Source organism: Accipiter gentilis, chromosome 11, assembly GCF_929443795.1.
Source record: "Accipiter gentilis chromosome 11, bAccGen1.1, whole genome shotgun sequence".
Classification (NCBI taxonomy): Eukaryota; Metazoa; Chordata; class Aves; order Accipitriformes; family Accipitridae; genus Astur; species Astur gentilis.
The window spans coordinates 11,503,303-11,522,001 of NC_064890.1; the positions used below are offsets into that span (position 1 = coordinate 11,503,303).

At 36.6% G+C, this 18,699-nt stretch overlaps 1 protein-coding gene across 11 annotated transcripts in view; it reads left to right on the forward strand.

The window, feature by feature from the left end:
- CACNA2D1 (calcium voltage-gated channel auxiliary subunit alpha2delta 1) overlaps nucleotides 1-18,461 on the forward strand; it is a 427,231-nt gene extending 408,770 nt beyond the window's left edge. For 6 of the 11 annotated variants that reach the window (XM_049813813.1, XM_049813826.1, XM_049813815.1 and 3 more), the window contains 6 exons: nucleotides 1,452-1,507; nucleotides 1,651-1,780; nucleotides 3,823-3,935; nucleotides 6,976-7,058; nucleotides 8,375-8,463; nucleotides 15,559-18,461. In XM_049813813.1, coding sequence (XP_049669770.1) covers nucleotides 1,452-1,507; nucleotides 1,651-1,780; nucleotides 3,823-3,935; nucleotides 6,976-7,058; nucleotides 8,375-8,463; nucleotides 15,559-15,595 — 508 coding nt within the window. In that variant the 3' untranslated portion in view covers nucleotides 15,596-18,461. Of the gene's footprint in view, nucleotides 1-1,451; nucleotides 1,508-1,650; nucleotides 1,781-3,822; nucleotides 3,936-6,975; nucleotides 7,059-8,374; nucleotides 8,534-15,558 lie in introns of those variants that run through there. The other 5 variants (XM_049813814.1, XM_049813818.1, XM_049813827.1 and 2 more) reach the window with 2 other exon arrangements.
- Nucleotides 18,462-18,699: the final 238 nt, after the last annotated feature.

Here is an 18,699-nt window from a genome sequence, read left to right on the forward strand (position 1 = left end):
CATGAAAGTACTTTCTACAGACATGTTTTTAATGGAATCTAGGTCAGAAGCAGGCAGAGAAGGCCATTAAGCAAGCAGAATGAAAAGGACTGACCAAAAATGGTTTCAGTGAGGCACCTGGCAAACACAAATGCAGGGAAATAAGAGAAACCATGTTATTAAAGAAAACTATAGTGTTTCAGACAACAATGTGGGATAAAGGTGTGAGTGATAATTTTCAAAATTGATATGGGATACATCAGCATTTAGTTAAGAGAGTACATATCATTTCTCCTCCATGCTCTTTTAACTCAGAAGATTTTACCATTTTCCCAGGCTGCCTTTTTCACTCGTTTCCCAGTAAATTCTGTGGGAAGCCCTTATGAAGGATTACTATTTTCTGTCAGCAAATTGCATCACTGTTGAATGGCATCAGGTCTCTTCTCATCCATCTGATGATTCATGGCACAAAGCTGTGGATGTGAATCCAGAGCTCCTCCAGGCAATGCCTTCACTGGAAAAGTGACAGACGGATTCAGTTTCTTTACATGTGGGTCACGCTGGATAAGGAGAAAAGGAAAAAATCGTGGAGGTTGAATAAAGTTATACAGTTCCTTCTTTCTGCAGAACAGGCATTAGAACACAATGAGATGAGGAGAGATCAGATCATATTTGTAGGTAGAAGCAAACCTAAAACATGATGACAGGAAACTACAACTTAGGAAGGTTTAAGCAGAAGCAGGGAGTCAAGGAATATAACTGTTGCAATTCCTGTTTTGACAGGTTGGTAGATGAGAAGGGGGCTATGTATGTGGCAAGCTGATATTTGTTTCAAGTAAATAGGAAAAATATGATGATGAGTGAAGAAAAATAATTTGAAAGAAATGGAGCTCTTTAAGCCTAAGTATTTAGGCAGCATCTAGGAGGAAAATATATTCCATGCCTCAAGAGCAGGAACAGAGATGATTTTAAAAGTCAACTGATGCAGTAAGGATTTTTATAATATACTTGTACTATTCCAGTGTTTGTCTCCTCAGCAATTTAATGAACCTTAATCAGTGTAAAGTATCTAATTCAGGAACATTTTCCCTGAGTGCGTTCAAAAAGAGTTCTGGTTGGTTTAAGTGTTAGAGGAACGCCAACACACCTCTTCCACCTCCTGCAGAGGTATAGAAGGAGGACATGGATGGCATGATAACATTTCCATTATGTGAGTTATGGGCACAAAGGATAGCAAATCTCAACAGTAGAAGAAAATATTAGTGTGAAAGAAGACCTGGGAGAAAGTGTGAAAAGAAAACCAGAGTCAAGCTGTAAGGTTTAAGGAAACACAGCTTTAATAACTGGCAAAAGCATAAGCCATGATGATTTTGTTGTTAGTAACTCTTATTTGAGTAGTTTTTAAGGATCCATTAAAATACAAAGCAGACAAAGAGCCTTTAACAAAATATATATTGTCTTTCTGTGTTCAGGTCTATCTTACAGCAGCTGTTTTTGAGCTTGACTTTTCCACGTTTCCTTGAAGCAGGTAAGTCAAGAGAATGTTAAAGAGTCAACTTTGAGTGAAGTAGAAGGTAAGAATCTAGGCTGGGGGCCATATTTGGATGTCCCCATTGCATTTGTGACTTAAAAATGTCATTGTTTATTTATTTATTTTCTTATTTCTGTCAGCTGATATGGAAGATGATGATTTCAGTGCTGCTCTGCCTAAAACAAGCTGCATCACTGAGCAAACTCAGTATTTCTTTGAAAATGATGATAAATCCTTTGGTGGGATTGTAGACTGTATAAACTGCTCCAGGTAAAATTTCTTCAATATAAATAATAACCTTTGGATATTCATTTATTTTACAAAAGATAATTACACTATTATAAGAACAAAAAACATATTTTTGATTACTTACATCAAACTTACGTAAGCAAGACAGAGAAGTATATAGGCAGTAAAATCATAAATTGCATTCTCTTTGTATTTGTTCAGAATTAACTTTAATTTTAATAATTAAAGAATTCAAGAAAAATTTTAGTCAAATATTTGTTTTATAGTCTCTATATGCTCCATTAAAATTGTATTTCTATCCCTGTTACAATTTGTTTTCCTTTAATTTATTATGTGAACTTAAAGGCATTCTGCAATATTCAGGAGTTTATTTTCTTTAATCTGGTTGTGTGTTGGAATTTTTGATGGTCAAGAAGATTATGCAATTTATCTTCAAATTTACCTTCTAGTCAACAGTGCTCAGGATTTATGAGCTGTGGGTCTTATTAAGCAAACCATGCTGTTTTGTTTTGTGATTAAAAGAATTACTCTTCAGGCTCCATGTGCCTATTCAAGATGATGTTTAATGTTATGTTAAAAAAATTGGATACTTCAGAAACATTGCAACTTGGACCTAGTTCTGTGTTTCGTACAAAAGCCTGCTGGGTTGAAGGTTTGCATACGTTAGGAGTTTATGAAAATGTCTTAGAAATTAAAATTAACAGTCAGATTTCAAACTCCTTGAAGACAGTATTTCAAGCCAGGAAAGAAAGACAACAGACACTGGAGAACGGTGAATACAACCAAAACATGCAGGCATTTTTTCCCACCTCCATACTTCCTCGTCCATGTTGCTAGAATGTGTGGTACCTGGTTGTGCAGAGAACTCTTTAAGCTGGGTTTTTTGGTTTTGTTTTTGTAGGGGTTTTTCCTTTCGTTTTTGGTTGTGTTGTTTTTTTCAATCTGGAGAGTTTTCAGAAGAGTTCTTTAGTTCAGTTTACTGAAAGACTACAGATATTATTATGCTAATATTGCAAAAATAGTGCCACAGTGTGGGAAAGAGTATGAAAGGACAATTTAAGCTTGTTAAAACAACCAGATATGTAATCACAACATCAGTTATTTAATCAACAGATATTTTGTCCTCTTACTGTACCCAATCAGTGGTACAAACTCATCATCTATGAAATTTCAGAAATAATCCTATCAATTCACACCTAAGTAATAAAACTCTGCTTATATGGAGTGGTAACCACCTATGTGAAAAGACTTGCTTGTTATTTTATATGTGTATGAAAATGTATTTAGAATTCACTAAAAGCAATTAACCTATTAGATTGTCCAAAATTTACCTTTCTTTGACAGGTAGAATGTTTTTTATTAATGACTAAGAAATATTAAGATTTCTTTCTCTGCTTTTTTGAAGGTCTGCCTGCCTTTCAGTAAATTTAAATTGTACATGAAAATTATCCTCGAAAAATCCAGAAATATCCTTACCTTTAGTATCTAAGGCATGAAGTGTAGTATCTATAGCTTAAAGGTATAATGCTGCCTATTCAATTATTTATAAATTGAAAATGACCCTACTAACTTAAAAGCCTTTTGTGGAATTACATGTACGTAAAAATACAACAAACACACATCCAATACATAGTATACATACCCTAAAGCTCTTTCTCACCCTTCTTACAGACAGGTTTATGTGTTGGGGTTTTGTTTGGTTGGTTGGTTGGTTTTGTGGTTGGGGGTTTTCTCAGTGTTGTCAGGGGAAGAATTGATGCTGAACTGATTTTATTTCTCAGTACAGCTACTGTTGTAGCAGTACAGACTTAGCTATTAACTCAATTAAAGTCACTTTATGCTCTTTTCCTTTTTTCCCCACTAAGTCATCTAGTTGAAAGGGGAAACTGTGGAAATGACGAAAAGATTACAAAATTTGTTATAAATGTTTCTTGCTGTTCATTAATGGAAAAGATAAACAGTAGCAGGCAGACTAAATCTATGAAGTTGGATTACTTTTATTCCTTCTTGAATGGATTTCCTTGCTTCATTTAAACATAGGGGTTTTGGGGCTTTTTTTCCAGACTTTATCATGCAGAGAAGATTTCAAACACCAATCTAGTATTCATTATTAGTGACAGCCAACTGCTGTGCCGCTCCTGTGACCCAAAGCCACTGATGCAAGCGGAGAAGCCGGGTATCCTTTAAAATCACATTATTTAGTAGTGTGGATTGATTTTTGGCTATGATATACTGGAATATATTTGGAAAAAAATGGCCTGTTTATGTACATATTAGTAGCATGATTGCCACTGGAGAACTTGAAGCAGCAGATATTTGTGGGTGATACCACAAATCATCTGAGGCAGCAGTCATTGAGGTAGAGAGCAAAGCTGTTAGTTGTGAGGACTTAAATAGAAATGGGCTCACAGGAACTTAATGAAGTTTCCAAAAGGCAGATGCAAAGTCTTGGATCCAGGACAGAATAACGACATGCAGCTGGACAGAGCGACTAGAAACCGCTTTGCAGAAAAGGACTTGAGCGAGGAACATGATGGGCAAGAAGCTGAACATCAGTTGGCACTATGCCTTGCAATAAAGAGGGTCAGTAACATCCTGGACTATGTTAGCTAGAGTATAGTCAGCAGGTTGGGAGAATTGATCCATCCCATCTCCTCAGCAGTAGTCAGCCCACATCTGGAGTGCTGTGTGCAGTTTGGGGCTCCCCAGTACCACACTGACGTACTGGAGGAAGTCCAGTGAAGTGCCGCCAAGGTGATTGGCAGCTGGAGCACAGGACAGGCAAGGGGACCCTGAGAGTCCTGGGTTTGTTCAGCCTTTAGAAAAGACAAGGGTATGCCTGTCTAGAGAAATAACAGAAAAAGGTGACACCAAGGTAAGAGTGTTTGGTCCTGAAAAGTTGGGATGCTGCACTGATGCCTGCAACACGGAGGTGAAGTGATGGAGGAACTTTAGTGTGTGCTCAGTGCCAGTAAGAACTGCTTATTTCTTGTGGAAACCGCTTTAACCATCAAAGGCTAAAATTTACCCAGCTCCTATCATAGAATTTCTTCAGAGCTGACTGGAGACATAGGTGGCATACATACTGAGTGGAGCCCTTGCAACACATGTATTAAAATTAAAAGCATGTGAAAAGTTACTCTAATTTACAACCACTTTCATGCCAATCTCTGTGCCTTTAGCCTGTTCACTCCAGTAGCTACCTATGGGTGATGGTGATGGAAATACATAAAACCAACATACACATATTCTAGGCCAGGAGAAATTCACCTCAATTTTTCTCTGCTATATATGCTTGAGGATAGCATGCCAGAGATGGTAAATCAAATCATAATTTGTATTATTATGACAGAATATGGAAAACGATTAGTAATTCCTTTGTCCATGTCAGGAAGTTAGTTGAGACAGCCTCTCCCATTCCTGAAAGAAAAGCAGGTGGTAGTAGAGATGACTGTTTCTGTGGCAAAAGCAACGCACTCATTGCTACATTAATAAAACTCGAATTCCATCTACGCTTGGGCTGAAAAGGAAGTTACATTGGGGTGGAAGCAATATCCATGTCATCACAGAACTATGTAAACACAGCCAAATATTCTAATGGGCTCCAGTCCATGACAGTTTGATTAACTGTTGCCACTGTCTGAATTTATAGACAGCACTTGCTATAGAAAATGAAGCACGTTTGATGGGAAATGGGCACATGATTTGCATTTCCTTGTGGGGCCCAAACCTTCTAGAAAGCAGTAAATGACCTCAAATCGCAGCCAGAGCAGCTGGGTGGGCTTATATTGACTAAATGAACTATTTTATTTTTGTTCCAACTGTGCAGTACTAAGCTATTCTCTCTTTTATATAACTAAGATACATTGTGAAATGCAGATGTAGCATAGCATCACACAAGCAGACAGAGTGACCTTTGGGTGCTATTCAGATGGTTATTATTAGACTCTGCTTCCTTCTGGCTGGTACAGCTCTGCTTGTGCACATGGGCTTTTAGAAAATATTTCTACGTTTCGACTTCCCTTTCAGCTGGGCCCCGGCAGAGGGAAGGGGAGCTGAATCTGATAACATCTGAATGAAGACAGATGTAGATCTGTAGAACAATTCCCCGTCCTCTTGCCTTCTCTTCCATCGGGCATCTCCACTCATCGCAATGAAGCTCCTGTAGTACTCCACAGTAGCGCATGAATAGGATTGCTTCAAGTATAAGTTAGAGCTACTAAGATAGGTAAAGTTTCGGTGCTCAATTGTTTTTAAAAACAGTAGCTTAGCTGTAATGAGTGTACTACCAAGAATGGAATGAAAAAAGCTTAACATACTGAATGGTAATATAAGCAGGCTCCAACAGAAGATGGGTTTGCAGTTTACCATACCCGTACCTTTCAAGTATGCTTCAATGACTTTTGTCCCTTGTTAGCCTGTGGCAAATGTGAATTATAGTATTTATACTTAAGTTCAGAGATGTAAGCTAAAGCAGTACCTCGTGTTTACAGTTAGCTAATTAAGAGCATGTCACTGCTCCCATTTCTAGCCTGCTGTTCTGGTGTTAGTTTGGACAGCATTTTCTCTGTCTCCCTTCATCGCTGAAATGCTAATGAGATCTGATTAGGTTTTCTGTCATTCGCTATCAAAGCTGACAGTGGGATGATCTTGTCTATGATTTTGGGGGTAATATAGGTGTACACATAGTAAAACCAGTAGTTCTTATATGCCTTCCTGCAATTTTCAGCCCATATATACCATTACTTTTCCAAACAGGCTTTTTCACTTTTACTGTGTATCTTCATTTTGGGGGAATAACTCGGTGGTAACATATGCTATAACCAATCAGCACCACTGAAACTCTACTACTTCATCAAATAATTTCTGTAATATTTAGGCAATGGTAATAAAAGCAATACAGAAAATCTTAAAAAACCTCAGCTTTTATTTTTATTTTGTGTACGGTTCTGGAAGTACTGCTTCTAAAAAGTCATGTGGGATGTTTATTTTCTTGATTAAAAAAGTGTAAAAAAAGGGTATTTGATTTTGATTTATCTGGACAGTTGGGTTGGGTTGGTTTTCTTTAATTTGAACAAGGAACTGTGACTATTGATGTTTATTTCAATACTATCTGAATTAGCATAAAACCTCTCTCTCAGAAGTAAAAACAGAATGTTAATCCTGCTAATGTACGATGCACAAAAAACAGTTATGCTCCTTAACCAGAGAAACAGATGAAGGGCCAAATCCTTGTGAAATGGTCAAACAACCTAGATACAGAAAGGGTCCTGATGTCTGTTTTGATGAAGCCAAACAGGTAAAATTGAAGTTGTAAGACTTTTAAGACTATCTTTAAAAACAATTGTAGAGCTGTTTTAGAAGAGCAGTGAAAATTATGTTTAAGAGTACCTTGATGCCTGATAACCTATCTATCACTAAACATACTGTTCACTCTAGACCATAGCCACTCTATTTCAAGTATCCCATGATTAACATAAAATTAACAGCTGCTTTCTTATCTGCCTTTCCTATAACCATTGCACTTTCACACACGATTCCCACAAAAAAAAAACCATCAGCGAGCATAAAACTGATGGTCTCTTGTACAATGCTGTGAAATTCAGTTCTTCTCTGTCTTTCACGAATAGATGATAATCCTGATTTAGAAGTAATATTTTTATATTAGAGTTTCCAAATATTATTTAAGGTGTTGTTAAACGATTGAAAACTGTATATCTGGTTTATGAAGTTGTTCCTCTTAGAAATTATCCAAATGTGTATTGATCTTAGGTCACATTCTTAACAGGTATAAAAGTGCATTTCTTTACTGAAATCAGCAGAACTATGCTGTTTAGTACTCCCTGTATTGTATACTTTACAGTTTTGAAGGAGAAAAATCATATCTGTGCCACATATATAAATTATTTTGAATATATTCTGTCTTACCTTTCAAAATACTGTATGAAAGGGGATATGTTGAATTCAAATTGTTCAGAATAAATTTCAAGTCAAAAAGTACTGAACAGGGAAGTACCTGCCATTATATATAATAAATATTTTTTAAATGCATTTGTAATGCCTCATCCCATTTCTGCAAAGGAAAGATTATCCAACACTAGTGCAGTTAGCTGGCTATAGCTGCTGTATACCGAGTTTTGTTCCAGTATATTCTCTGCTTTTCTTTAATGAGGCACAATTACTGAGATGTCAGTAGTGTTAAAAAAGGCCGGACAGTCGGTATTCAATGCATTTTTCTAGTAACCAAATTTCATTTTTAAAACAGAGGTCTGCTTACTGGCCAACAAAGGTTAAACAAAGTTGAAAAAAACATCCAAAAGCCATTTGGCCATTGTAAATATTCCAAATCATCCTGATACGATTGTGTGTGAAAGTACAAACTCTTGCTCACTAGCTTGATGTGCTAATCAGTGTGTAAGTCATGTGTTTTGTAACAGTGGATTGTTTTGGTTAAGTTTATTTGCAAAATTTGCTGTGAATCTCTTGCTCTTGGGTGGATGCTTTCACATTAACTCTGCTAACTGCCAGCAATCTGCATGATATCTCATCTTGTATGTCTTTTTTTCTGTGTTTTCTTTCCTTTCCTCTACTTGCTACTTTGCCCGTTATTAATAGGATCAGCCTATATGCACAACGAGTCGTGCCTCTGCCATGACGTCCGCTCCTATCTTCATTTTTCTGCAAGTTTTCATGTGGTGTGGATGGTCAGTTACTTTCTCTAATTTTTTGTTTTGTTCTTGGCTTAAAAAATTAGCAGACTTTTTTACTTACTGAGCATACAAAAGAAAACAGAATGAAGCGAGTCCCAAAAGCAGCAATCTGGAGCAAATTACTCTTGCAATATTAAGGGAAATTAAATATGAAAAAACTCTGTCTGGAGCCTTATAAATCACAATTACAGAACACAAGGGCCTCTCCCATAGCAAATACAAAGACACGGGAACCTGTTGGGTTTATATGGTTGGCTCTTTGAGATTGCACATGTACCAACTGAGTCAGTGTCATTCCCTTCAAAACATTTTTCCCTTGTCCCTGTTAAAATGAAACAGAAGAAGAACGTTTTCTGCACAAACAAAGGTACAAAGTAATTACGAGAGACTATAATACCTGTGAAAATAAAGCTGTACTTAGGGATAGCAAGGGTAAGTGTTGCTATTGGGAAGAGTAAGGAATTTTCACCGCATTCAAATTAACACAAGTGTTGATGGAAGGTAATAGTGTGCATCAATTTGGTTAAACTATGAATTCAGTAAAATCATATTTTTTACTTTTTAATTTTTTCCAAGCTAAACATGTTCATTGCCTAATTGCAGTAGATGGTGGTTTTTTCCTTCTGGTGAAATACATGGATACATGGAGTCCTGCATGTTGAACTAGTGCAGACTCGGGGGTTCATAATGAAAGCCTTGACATTTTAGATTTTGTTGCATTTAATGGTGTGAGAGTGTGCACTGCTGTGCTAGTGACATGTATGCAAGAGAACTGCTGATCTAAAGAGAATAAAATTCATGACCTTGTACACTGGAGGGCTTTCTGATCAATATTATTACTCAGAAAACCACTAGAGGGAGATACTAACATAGCTATCAAAGTAAAGCCAACATGAGTGGCAGAAATGGGCACTTAGAGGTCATTTTTCACAGTTAGTGTAGTAAAATACTGAAAATCTAACAATTTAGAATACTCATTTTCTCAATAATTTATATTCTCTTTATACTTGGGTGAAGGCTCAATTAATATCACTCAAACATCAGTGGAAAAAAACTGAAAAGTTCTGTTTAACAGCTGTATTTGAGTAATTTTGAAGTTTCCTGTTCTGTATTTAAATGATCTAATTACTAGCAGACCTAGGCACTTGCACAGCCATGGCTGAAGGTTGTAAGGAAGGGTGAAAGTCCCTTCTCCCAAGCCAGTGGTATTTCACATTAAAATCTAGAAGATTAACATCTCATGTTCTTACTCATGCAATTTGCTCTACTGGTAACCTTATTTTAATTAAAAGGCTACTGTGCAATGTATATAAAGCAGCAGAGACCCACCTTGAGCTGAATTCTTTGTGTCCAAAATGGTCTTTCTGCTCAAGAAGGCAAACCAAAATACTGGGAAACCCACTAAATATAATTTTAGCTGATAGACTTTTGGCAGCAGAAAGTTAGAAAGGTAATTTAGTTCATCCATGCTGTTTTTAATAACTTCGTGATTTTGGAAATGAGTTCTCACTGGAAATTAATCTGTGTAGTTTTATTAAAATCACTGAAGCCAACACAGATACAAACCAGCTGATCAGGTTCAATAACGGCAGCTGTTTTGGTTTTTTTGGTTTTCTTTTTTCATCAAGGATAACAAAATAGTCTTTATCACCCCCTTGAATAGCTTGCTCTTACTTTGTACGTGCACACTGGTTTTGTTTCCCATAGCTGAGAATAAAGAGAAGAACTCTACAAGTTTTTAGCTCCTTCTGGGAATGTCTTATTTCCATCAGCTCCCAGGGATGTCAGTGGGAGCTCTGAGGGTGATTAGCAGCCCAGACAACTGTAGACATCTTGATGGGATTGGCTGTGTCGCTGATCTCTGTGTGGGGAGCTGTACAGCTTTGGCAGCTTCGTGTGGCAGTCCACACAAAAGAGGGAAACACAAAATTTCTGAAAGACCGTGCATTGGAACTTGAAATGACTCTTCAGTAAAAGCAAAGGTGTTCGCTAAGTGCAACGTGAAGCACTTAAAATATATGCTTATACAAGGTGTAAATTTTGAAGTAACCAGTTGATATCAAAGGCCAGTTCAGAAGCTCTTTGGCAGCTGTTGCTGTTTTATTCTTTTTATAGTCAGTGTAGCAGAATGGGTTCTGATAAATTATTAAGGTTTCAAGATGAAGTTTTAGTACATTAAATAGTTATAGTATACTTCTAAAGGAGTAGCAAATATGTTTATAGACATAGACATGTATGTGTATGTATATATGTATTTATATTTCCATGCGTGTCTTCAAAATTTTGGACTGTCCCTGCCTTCAAGGAAATGTTGATATATAGCAATGAGTATGTGGGTTTGATACCTAACAATGAATATACGGTTTTATAAAAGCATTCGTTTCCACTCTGCAAGTGCTGAATAATTTTCACAGTGTGTGATGTTGTAAAATAACTCTCTCTAGAGTTACTATAGTAAGGCATGACGTGAAGGAGATGACATTTGGATTTGATGCTTCTCTACCTCAAACATGCAAGGAAATTTGACATGTGACTTATTAATGCAAGCAATGTGATACGCTTCTAATGAAATGAAACTGGCTAGAGAGGATTGTCTCCAATTTCTTTTCCAATTCTTTCTCTCCTCAAAGAGAAATAACATACAGAATACTATTTTAAGACAACAAAGAGAGGACTTCCCAATGGATCTGTTGGTTATTCAGGTTTTCTCTGTGACTAACGTAGTAGTGACTAATGTCATGGGCCAGAAAATTCCAGTGAAACTGCTTAAAAATAGTTTAGTGTCTAGTTGCACTGGCAGAGGTAAAGATAAGATAAGGTAAAGATAAGACAAAATGATGCTATATAATTTGTTATAAGAAATTTTATTAGAAATCTCAAACCCAACATTTACAGGAAACAATTGAGTAGTTTTCTTAAAGCTCAGGAATAGGGGAAGTGTTTTCAAAAAAGACATTTTGAAGACCATTCAAAACTGATGTTTTGCTCAATCTGGTTCCAAATTAACGATGGGATCCCATTCATTTTCATAAAAGTGTTGCTTTTTTGAATTTATGTAAATCAGCATGTAATCAGACTTTCTCTTTTCTTTTCTTTTCTTTTTATTTTTTTACATTTCTTGTAATTTTCACAACAGTTAAAGCACACAAGAAAATTACAATGTGCAGTGCTGGGGAGGAAAAGTAATTTAGATAGGATTTACTGTACCTTCTTTGCCACTACTATTTTTGTCTTGGCTTAGGACACAAAAGAATAACTGATTCCAGAGAGAATATTTAGAAATTGTTGGCAGAACTGCTGGTTTACCACTGTAAATTGGTCTACAAACCTCAGAAATTCAATGTGACTTTGATCAATATGAGGTTAAAATCTCACCAGCCTTGAAATATGTGTTTAAACCTTGTGTACTTTTGTCTAGTACAGTTTAACTGTCATTCATAATAAGAAGATGGATGCATAAGCTTCCTGTGTGAGGCTTCCAAGACATTCTCCACTGTTGTGAAGTTGTTAATCCTTTAAAAACTGCTCTGTGTAGTCTTAGGGAGAGAGCAAAAGATATTAAAATATTTCTTTTCAATCCAATAGGAATATTACATGGTATAACTGTTGAATGTAAAAGCAGTGCCCATAAATTGTGGTGGTGTAGTTTTAAGAAAAACATTCAGAAAGCAAATAGAAATGGGCAACAGAATGGAAGAGTTTTTTCAAGTACACATAGTGGTAGGATTAATCCATCGACATAATTTACACAATATTTGATCTAATGCAGTGGTGACATGAAAGCTGAGTACTGTATAATTCTGTATGTGGAGGTCCATCTACTCTGTATCCATACTGGATGCCGTTTTCACTATAATGATATTTTCCCCTTCCTATTATGCACAATTTTAAGACCTTCAGTGTGCTTCTAACTTAGTCTCCAGACATTTCCCCTCTGTTGGAAAATTTTAAACCTCATGCTGTAAACTATTTCTTCAAAGATGATTCTTCTAAGTAATTTCAGTGATAAAAATCTTAAATACCAAGAGGTAACACGAAGTACTGTTCATTGAATTCATGTGAGAAGAAACCTTTACTGATCATTCTGGTTTTGATGGTACTCACTGTGAGGAAGAAGCAGAGTTATTTTTAGGTGCTTTGAATAGAAATAAAGCTACATGACAAGACACAATGCAGATGCAAAAAGTGACAGAGCCAAACTAAATAAACCAGAAAGTTCAGTGCATCTTCAAATCTTAGCATCCTACTCCAAATCTGGTGCAGCAGAGTTCACTTATGACTTACTTCTTGACCGTAAACCTTAGGAATTTTGAACTTTTAGAGTGCAATCAACTAAAAAAAAAAAAGCTGAAGCAAAAATTATAGAACTAAATTATAAAGCTACAGATGAGAGAGACATGTCTGGAAATGGCTACTACTGATACAGAATGGCAGCTAACATAAGCTATTTGCTTTATGACAAGACTAATTTTTTTTCTTTTCTTTCTGAAGAACTTGAATGCTGGGTTTTGGTTTGTGTTTTTGGGGTTTTTTTTAATATCCAAGTTTCTAAAGGAGACTGTTGGTGAATGCTATAATTCCTGAAGATGTGTTGAGTCTAATTTGTCTGCTTTATCTGATTTTCTGGATATTTATTCCAAACTGATTCTGATTCCTCTGACCTCTCCGCTTTAAAGAATGTATTGTGTGTGGTGGGAATCTCATTAAAGCCTTCACCCCTTAAAACTGACACAAAGAACTCATTGAAGTCCTTTGCTATGCCCTGTAATCCCCAAGTTCCCTCTTTACAACTGTTATCAAGCAGTTTCCTTAACTCTGCATTTGACTTTGTGCTTTTGATTTATTCAAAACTTTCTGCTATCATTTTCAGCATATTTTGCAGGGAGGTCATAAAAAGTTTTTTATCAGCCCTTCTAATTTCCTGTTTATATCTAATCTGCCATTGTTATGAGCTTTCCTGTTCGGCCCACTTGAGTAAACTCGATTTCTTAAATACTGATTTTTTCCCTATGACAGTGTACTTAATTTCCCTACTGATTCATGCAGGGGTATTTCTTTGAGGTTTTGGATTTGATTTTGGGTTTATTTGGGTTTTTTTCTGGCGGGGGGGCTGGTGGGTTTTCATTTGGGGGGGGGGGGCTTGGGGTTTTGGGGGAGGGAGGTGGGGGTGGTGGTTGGTTGGTTATTCTAATTGTGCCATTCATTTAAACTGCATATCTAATGCAATATTTCTAAATATTCTTCTGGATTCTTGTGAGGGACTTGCTTTTTGAGATGCTTCTAGGTTTTTTCCTGCTTTCTGTTTTTTGTTTGTTCAGGTGTTTTTCCTCTTTTCTTGGCTTTGGAGTTGTCGGGGGTTTTTTAACTGCTTTTGGTAATTTTCATATAGTTCCCTTTCTTGAAATTGGTACCTTTTGTTTTGGATTTGTTTGGCCTGATCTCTCACACAACAATGCTAAATCCTATTGCGTTGTGGTCTAAGGAACTACTAGAACTATACTAGAGCTATACAGAGCAGCTCTCCACTAATAATTTTGAAGAGGGCCCCATGCACCACTAAAGGTTCAAAGACTGTTTGTTCCAAAAGGCAGTCATTTATCATATCCAAAAATGGGATCTCTACATCTCTTTTTGATAAGGCATCAATCCAGTCTCTATGTGCCTTCTCTAATCCCACATAACGTTTAATGATTGATATTGTCACTTTGATCAGGTGGTCCACAGTGCAATCCTAATATTACATTTTTATTATTAGACTCTGCATTTTCCTACCCATGGAGATTCCATCACAGTTACCTTTTCCTGTAATACTTTTAAGCTATTACAATTTGTATTATCCTTTACAGACTACCCGTACTACTCCTTTCTGTTGTAACACCTTTTTAAATTCTGTGCCAACAGCCAGGTGCTGTTACTGTTACGGTGCAGTCTCTCCTTCCCTGCACACGTTCCTCCTGTTTAAGAAGTTTCCCCAATTCCTAGTGTACCTACGTCCCTTCCCATCTACACTGTTGTCTTGCCCTTGGAGGCTTGGCATCTCCTGGAAAATGGGAAATGTCTTTTTATACTATGGGTACAGAATACAGTGAAAATAAGAGGAAGACCAAATATTTTCAGCCTTCAGAGCTACCCATGAATCTCAGACTCAGTGGACAGAGCAGTCCAGGGGATGGCTGGAACATCGTCCTGGTGTTTTAGGCAGCTAAACGTAGATTGTATCAGTCCTGAGAAACAAGGTGTAAAGACGTTACAGACTCCAGAACAGGTATCAAATGTATTTCAGCCGGACTAATGAATAAATCCATAATGTGAAAGATATTGTGCATTATAGGCAAAGTGGGACCAAATAATAGCAATTAATGGTAAAGAGGAATGGGGAAAAGAGGTGCGATTGCTGTGTGGCGTAATGAATAGTTAGGTCCGCTGATGCGTGACATAGCGGTGCAGCTCAGAGTGAGCCCTCAAACTGGCGGGTGTCTTCTCTACAGGCTGCATCAAACGTACAAAAAGCCAATAGAAAATTTGGTTCTTGTACTTGAATACAGGATCAGAAAGAGAGAAAGGATTTTCATTCTCTTTGGTCATATCTTCACCTGCAGAGCATACTCATTTTAATGTGAGATCGAGTTGATGAAATGGACATGAACATATTCTGGTATTTGTTTTCTAATCTTGAAAAGTTAAGCATTCTTCCATCTTTCCTTACAATAAAGTGATTATAGAAATCTCCAAATCGATGTAATTGTAAGGAATATAGATGTGTTTTACTGGGGCCCCCAGATACATCCCATAGCATTTCTTGTTTGATTGTCTAAGTATCCCATCTCGTTGATGAGTGACTGCAGTAAGCCTTGTAAGCATTTAATCCTCCCATGTTTATAGGTAATGTAGTAAATGCCACTCTTTGTATCAAAAATCAGACAAACTTCCAGGAATTATTTTGCTGTTATTTTAGGCAAAATAACATATAAAAGACCAAAAAGGAAGCCTCAAGGATAGTTCAAAGTGTCGAAGACTAAAATGCAGATTACTTCTCAGGAAATGTAATTGTATTTAATGTTAAATGGTTTCTTCTTTTCTTGTCAACAGGAAGATTCGGCCGACTGCGGTGGTGTCTCTGGTCTGAGTCCATCACTGTGGTCTATGGTAGGAATTCAGTTGGTCCTGCTTTGGCTGTTATCTGGCAGCAGACACTGCCAGTTATGACCTTGCTAAACCAAAACCTGCATAACTTAATCAAGACCCGGCCAAAACAATAGCCTCAGTTTCATTTTAAGAAGGGTCAGCTATTCAGACAGCAGCAGAACAGCAGTGCTCGTGTCTGGTTATCACTCGTCGTGAGACTCATAAAGGCACCCACGGTGGCTGCATGTTGGAGTGTCGGATCCTTAAACGTGTGTGAATGCTGCATCATCTATGCCATCCGAACAGAATTCTGTACGTGCTCCATTGGGGAATCTAAGATTATTTTTTTGTTTGTTTGTTTGTTGTTGTAATCTTGATGACTTCATGTAAAAGGGCTCCCCTAACAACAGCTTATGTATATGATTTTCATTTCTTTTCAGCTTTGGATATCTGGAAGATTTATATTCTTTTACATGAACAGTTACTTAAAAAGAAACAAACAAAACACAAAAAAGAAAATGCACTCCCCAATATTATTACTAGCACCATGTTGGCTGCTTTGAACATCAGTTTTGTCCAAACTAGTTGAGTAAAATGAAAATATTGGCTAGTCTTCATCAGAAGTTCAGCATGATTAAAATGCTTTATGATGAGTGGTTCGTTCTTCCAAAATGAATCGTGTAGCCAGCTAAGTTTTGGTAGGTTGATAATTTGTTAGTTTAAAGGAAGAAAGGAAGGAAGGAAACTTCTGGTTTTAAAAATATAAAGGTGCTTGAGAGTTTAACTAAAAAGTGATTCTCATCTTAAACTTGGTGTCATCTTCTGTCAGAAAAATGTTAATTTCAATGTAATATTCACCTCCTTTTCACAATGCAGTTATATATAAAGCTAGTAGAATCCTTCAAAGGCTCAAACAAAAATGCTTGTGAATAAAAAATGTCTTTGTGATATTTGAACGTTGGTTTCCAAGGGTATTTTGCATGATGATGATGCTATGTTATTGTTTTTCAGTTTGTTTTCTTTGATGGTAGAGTATAGTCCATTGAAAAGGTAACTGAGTGAATCTTTTATTGTGTGAGAAACTGAACATTGCAATGTGTTGCAATCAAATCATATTAAATTATATTATGAAACAGAGCTCTGAATATACTGTGCAATGAAAACGCTGAGAAAATAGGGTAAATTTAGCTATCCTAACAAAAGGGTTGAGTTGGATTTTTTACAGAATAGTGATCTCACATGAAAACCTGTGTACAGATATTTTAAGTATATAAAAATCAGATTTAACACATTTATTTTTGGAAGTATATGTTCTCTAAGGTTCATATCAGGTTCCCCCTTTGTTTCCTTCATATAAAAACACCCACAGTATAAAAACTTCTGCTGTAGCTATTTATTATTGAAAATAGCATATTTAACAGCAAAATGTCCTGGTTGCTGAGATTAGGAAAAATCTAAACAAATGGGGAGCCTTGAATCTATATGTATGCACATTGATACTTGATTGTGAATAATAATTTTAGAAGTTGTTTTTATACAACCTCATTGGTGATACAGATTGGTGCAGTAAATTACAATATTACAGTGTAGCATAGTGTTGATGCAAAATATGATTTGCGCTTTTTTTCTAGTTTTCAGAACTAAACAGTATTGCAAGACAGCTAAACCGATGAATGTGCAACTCTGCTGGTATTGTACAATTCTGCTAACAACTGCAATATGCAAAGATTAACATGGCACTATACACTAGCTCTTTAAAAAAATAAGAAAATGCAAAGCATTGGTATGTATATGCTGGCAATTGATTGATATAATTTTGATCATGCCAAAAGCTTAAAGAAATAATTGGGCATGCATTAATATCCTATGAAAACTGAAGCAGCTACTTAAAGCCATGGCATGGCTTAAAAGATCAGATGTCTCCTGTAGTTGTACCCATGGCTGGCTCATTGTTTTTCTCACGTACCTTGGCTCCAGCTATGTATTTTCTCATGTTTGGGAATACAGTGAGTGAAAAAAATAAAACCTGCCCTTTTGTTCAGTGATCAGATTTAGCTTCTTAAAAAAATATCTCTAATAAAGTCATGGGGTTCAAAGTACATTTAACTGTGTTGGATGACTTCAGGTCCTCCTCGGGGAAGGTGAGCTAATTTAGATAATATGGGTGAAGGCAATCTTGGAGCTCTACCTTCCAGACATATTACTGCACTTCTCTTCACCCTGTCACTAGTTACCACCTGATAAAAAATGGGTTTGAGTCTTTCTAATGCTGAGAGTGCACCCTGTATTTTTCCTTAACATGGTCAATTGAAATTTTATGGGAGGAACAAGTTTTGTAGGATTAGGCCAATACTTACTACACTCATAGCTTTTACTCTAAGATACATAAATACATATTAGTTTGCATTTTGCTCTTTTAATTTCTTGAAAGATTGTCGGTATATTAAGTTCTCTATAGTTTTCACTTAGTTTCCCAAAAGAAACCCTTCATGGAAAAGTTACATTATTTAACATTTTGGAACAATTTGCTTATGCTGGTAGGCCATAATTTGAGGTACTTAATAAACATTTGATTAGAGCCTGTAGGAAAAAAGAAAGATGGTACAAAGCCATGCTGCCACAGAAAACACCCATGGCTTTTGCTCTCATCCGACTTCCCTTATTGCTCAAATACAAAAGGAGGGAGAAGCCCGTGCCATGCAGACACATTAGCCTTCTTGGGTTATCCAGAGAGGGAAATGTCCTTTGTTCCTCTTCTCTACCCCTCTGTATGACCTGAAGAAACATGTTTCTGTATAAACACTTAGCCTTCCTGCCGATATACCCATCTGGTAGAAAACTCAGGATCTGGCCCTCCCAGAAGGGCTTAGTACTGTCCCCATAGAACTCAATACTTGAAAAAGGAAAAAATGACATTTTGGCTTCTTTTTGCAGAAAGCAATATATATTTTGATTATACCCAAGTGATGGTCAAGATTTTTGAAAATGCACTACCTAGGTATCTGCAAATTACAAAACACAGTTATAAAAGGCAATGTGAACTTTAGCTGTCTCAAAATATAAATACCAGTCTGTTGGAAATAACTTGCATGAATAAATACATAT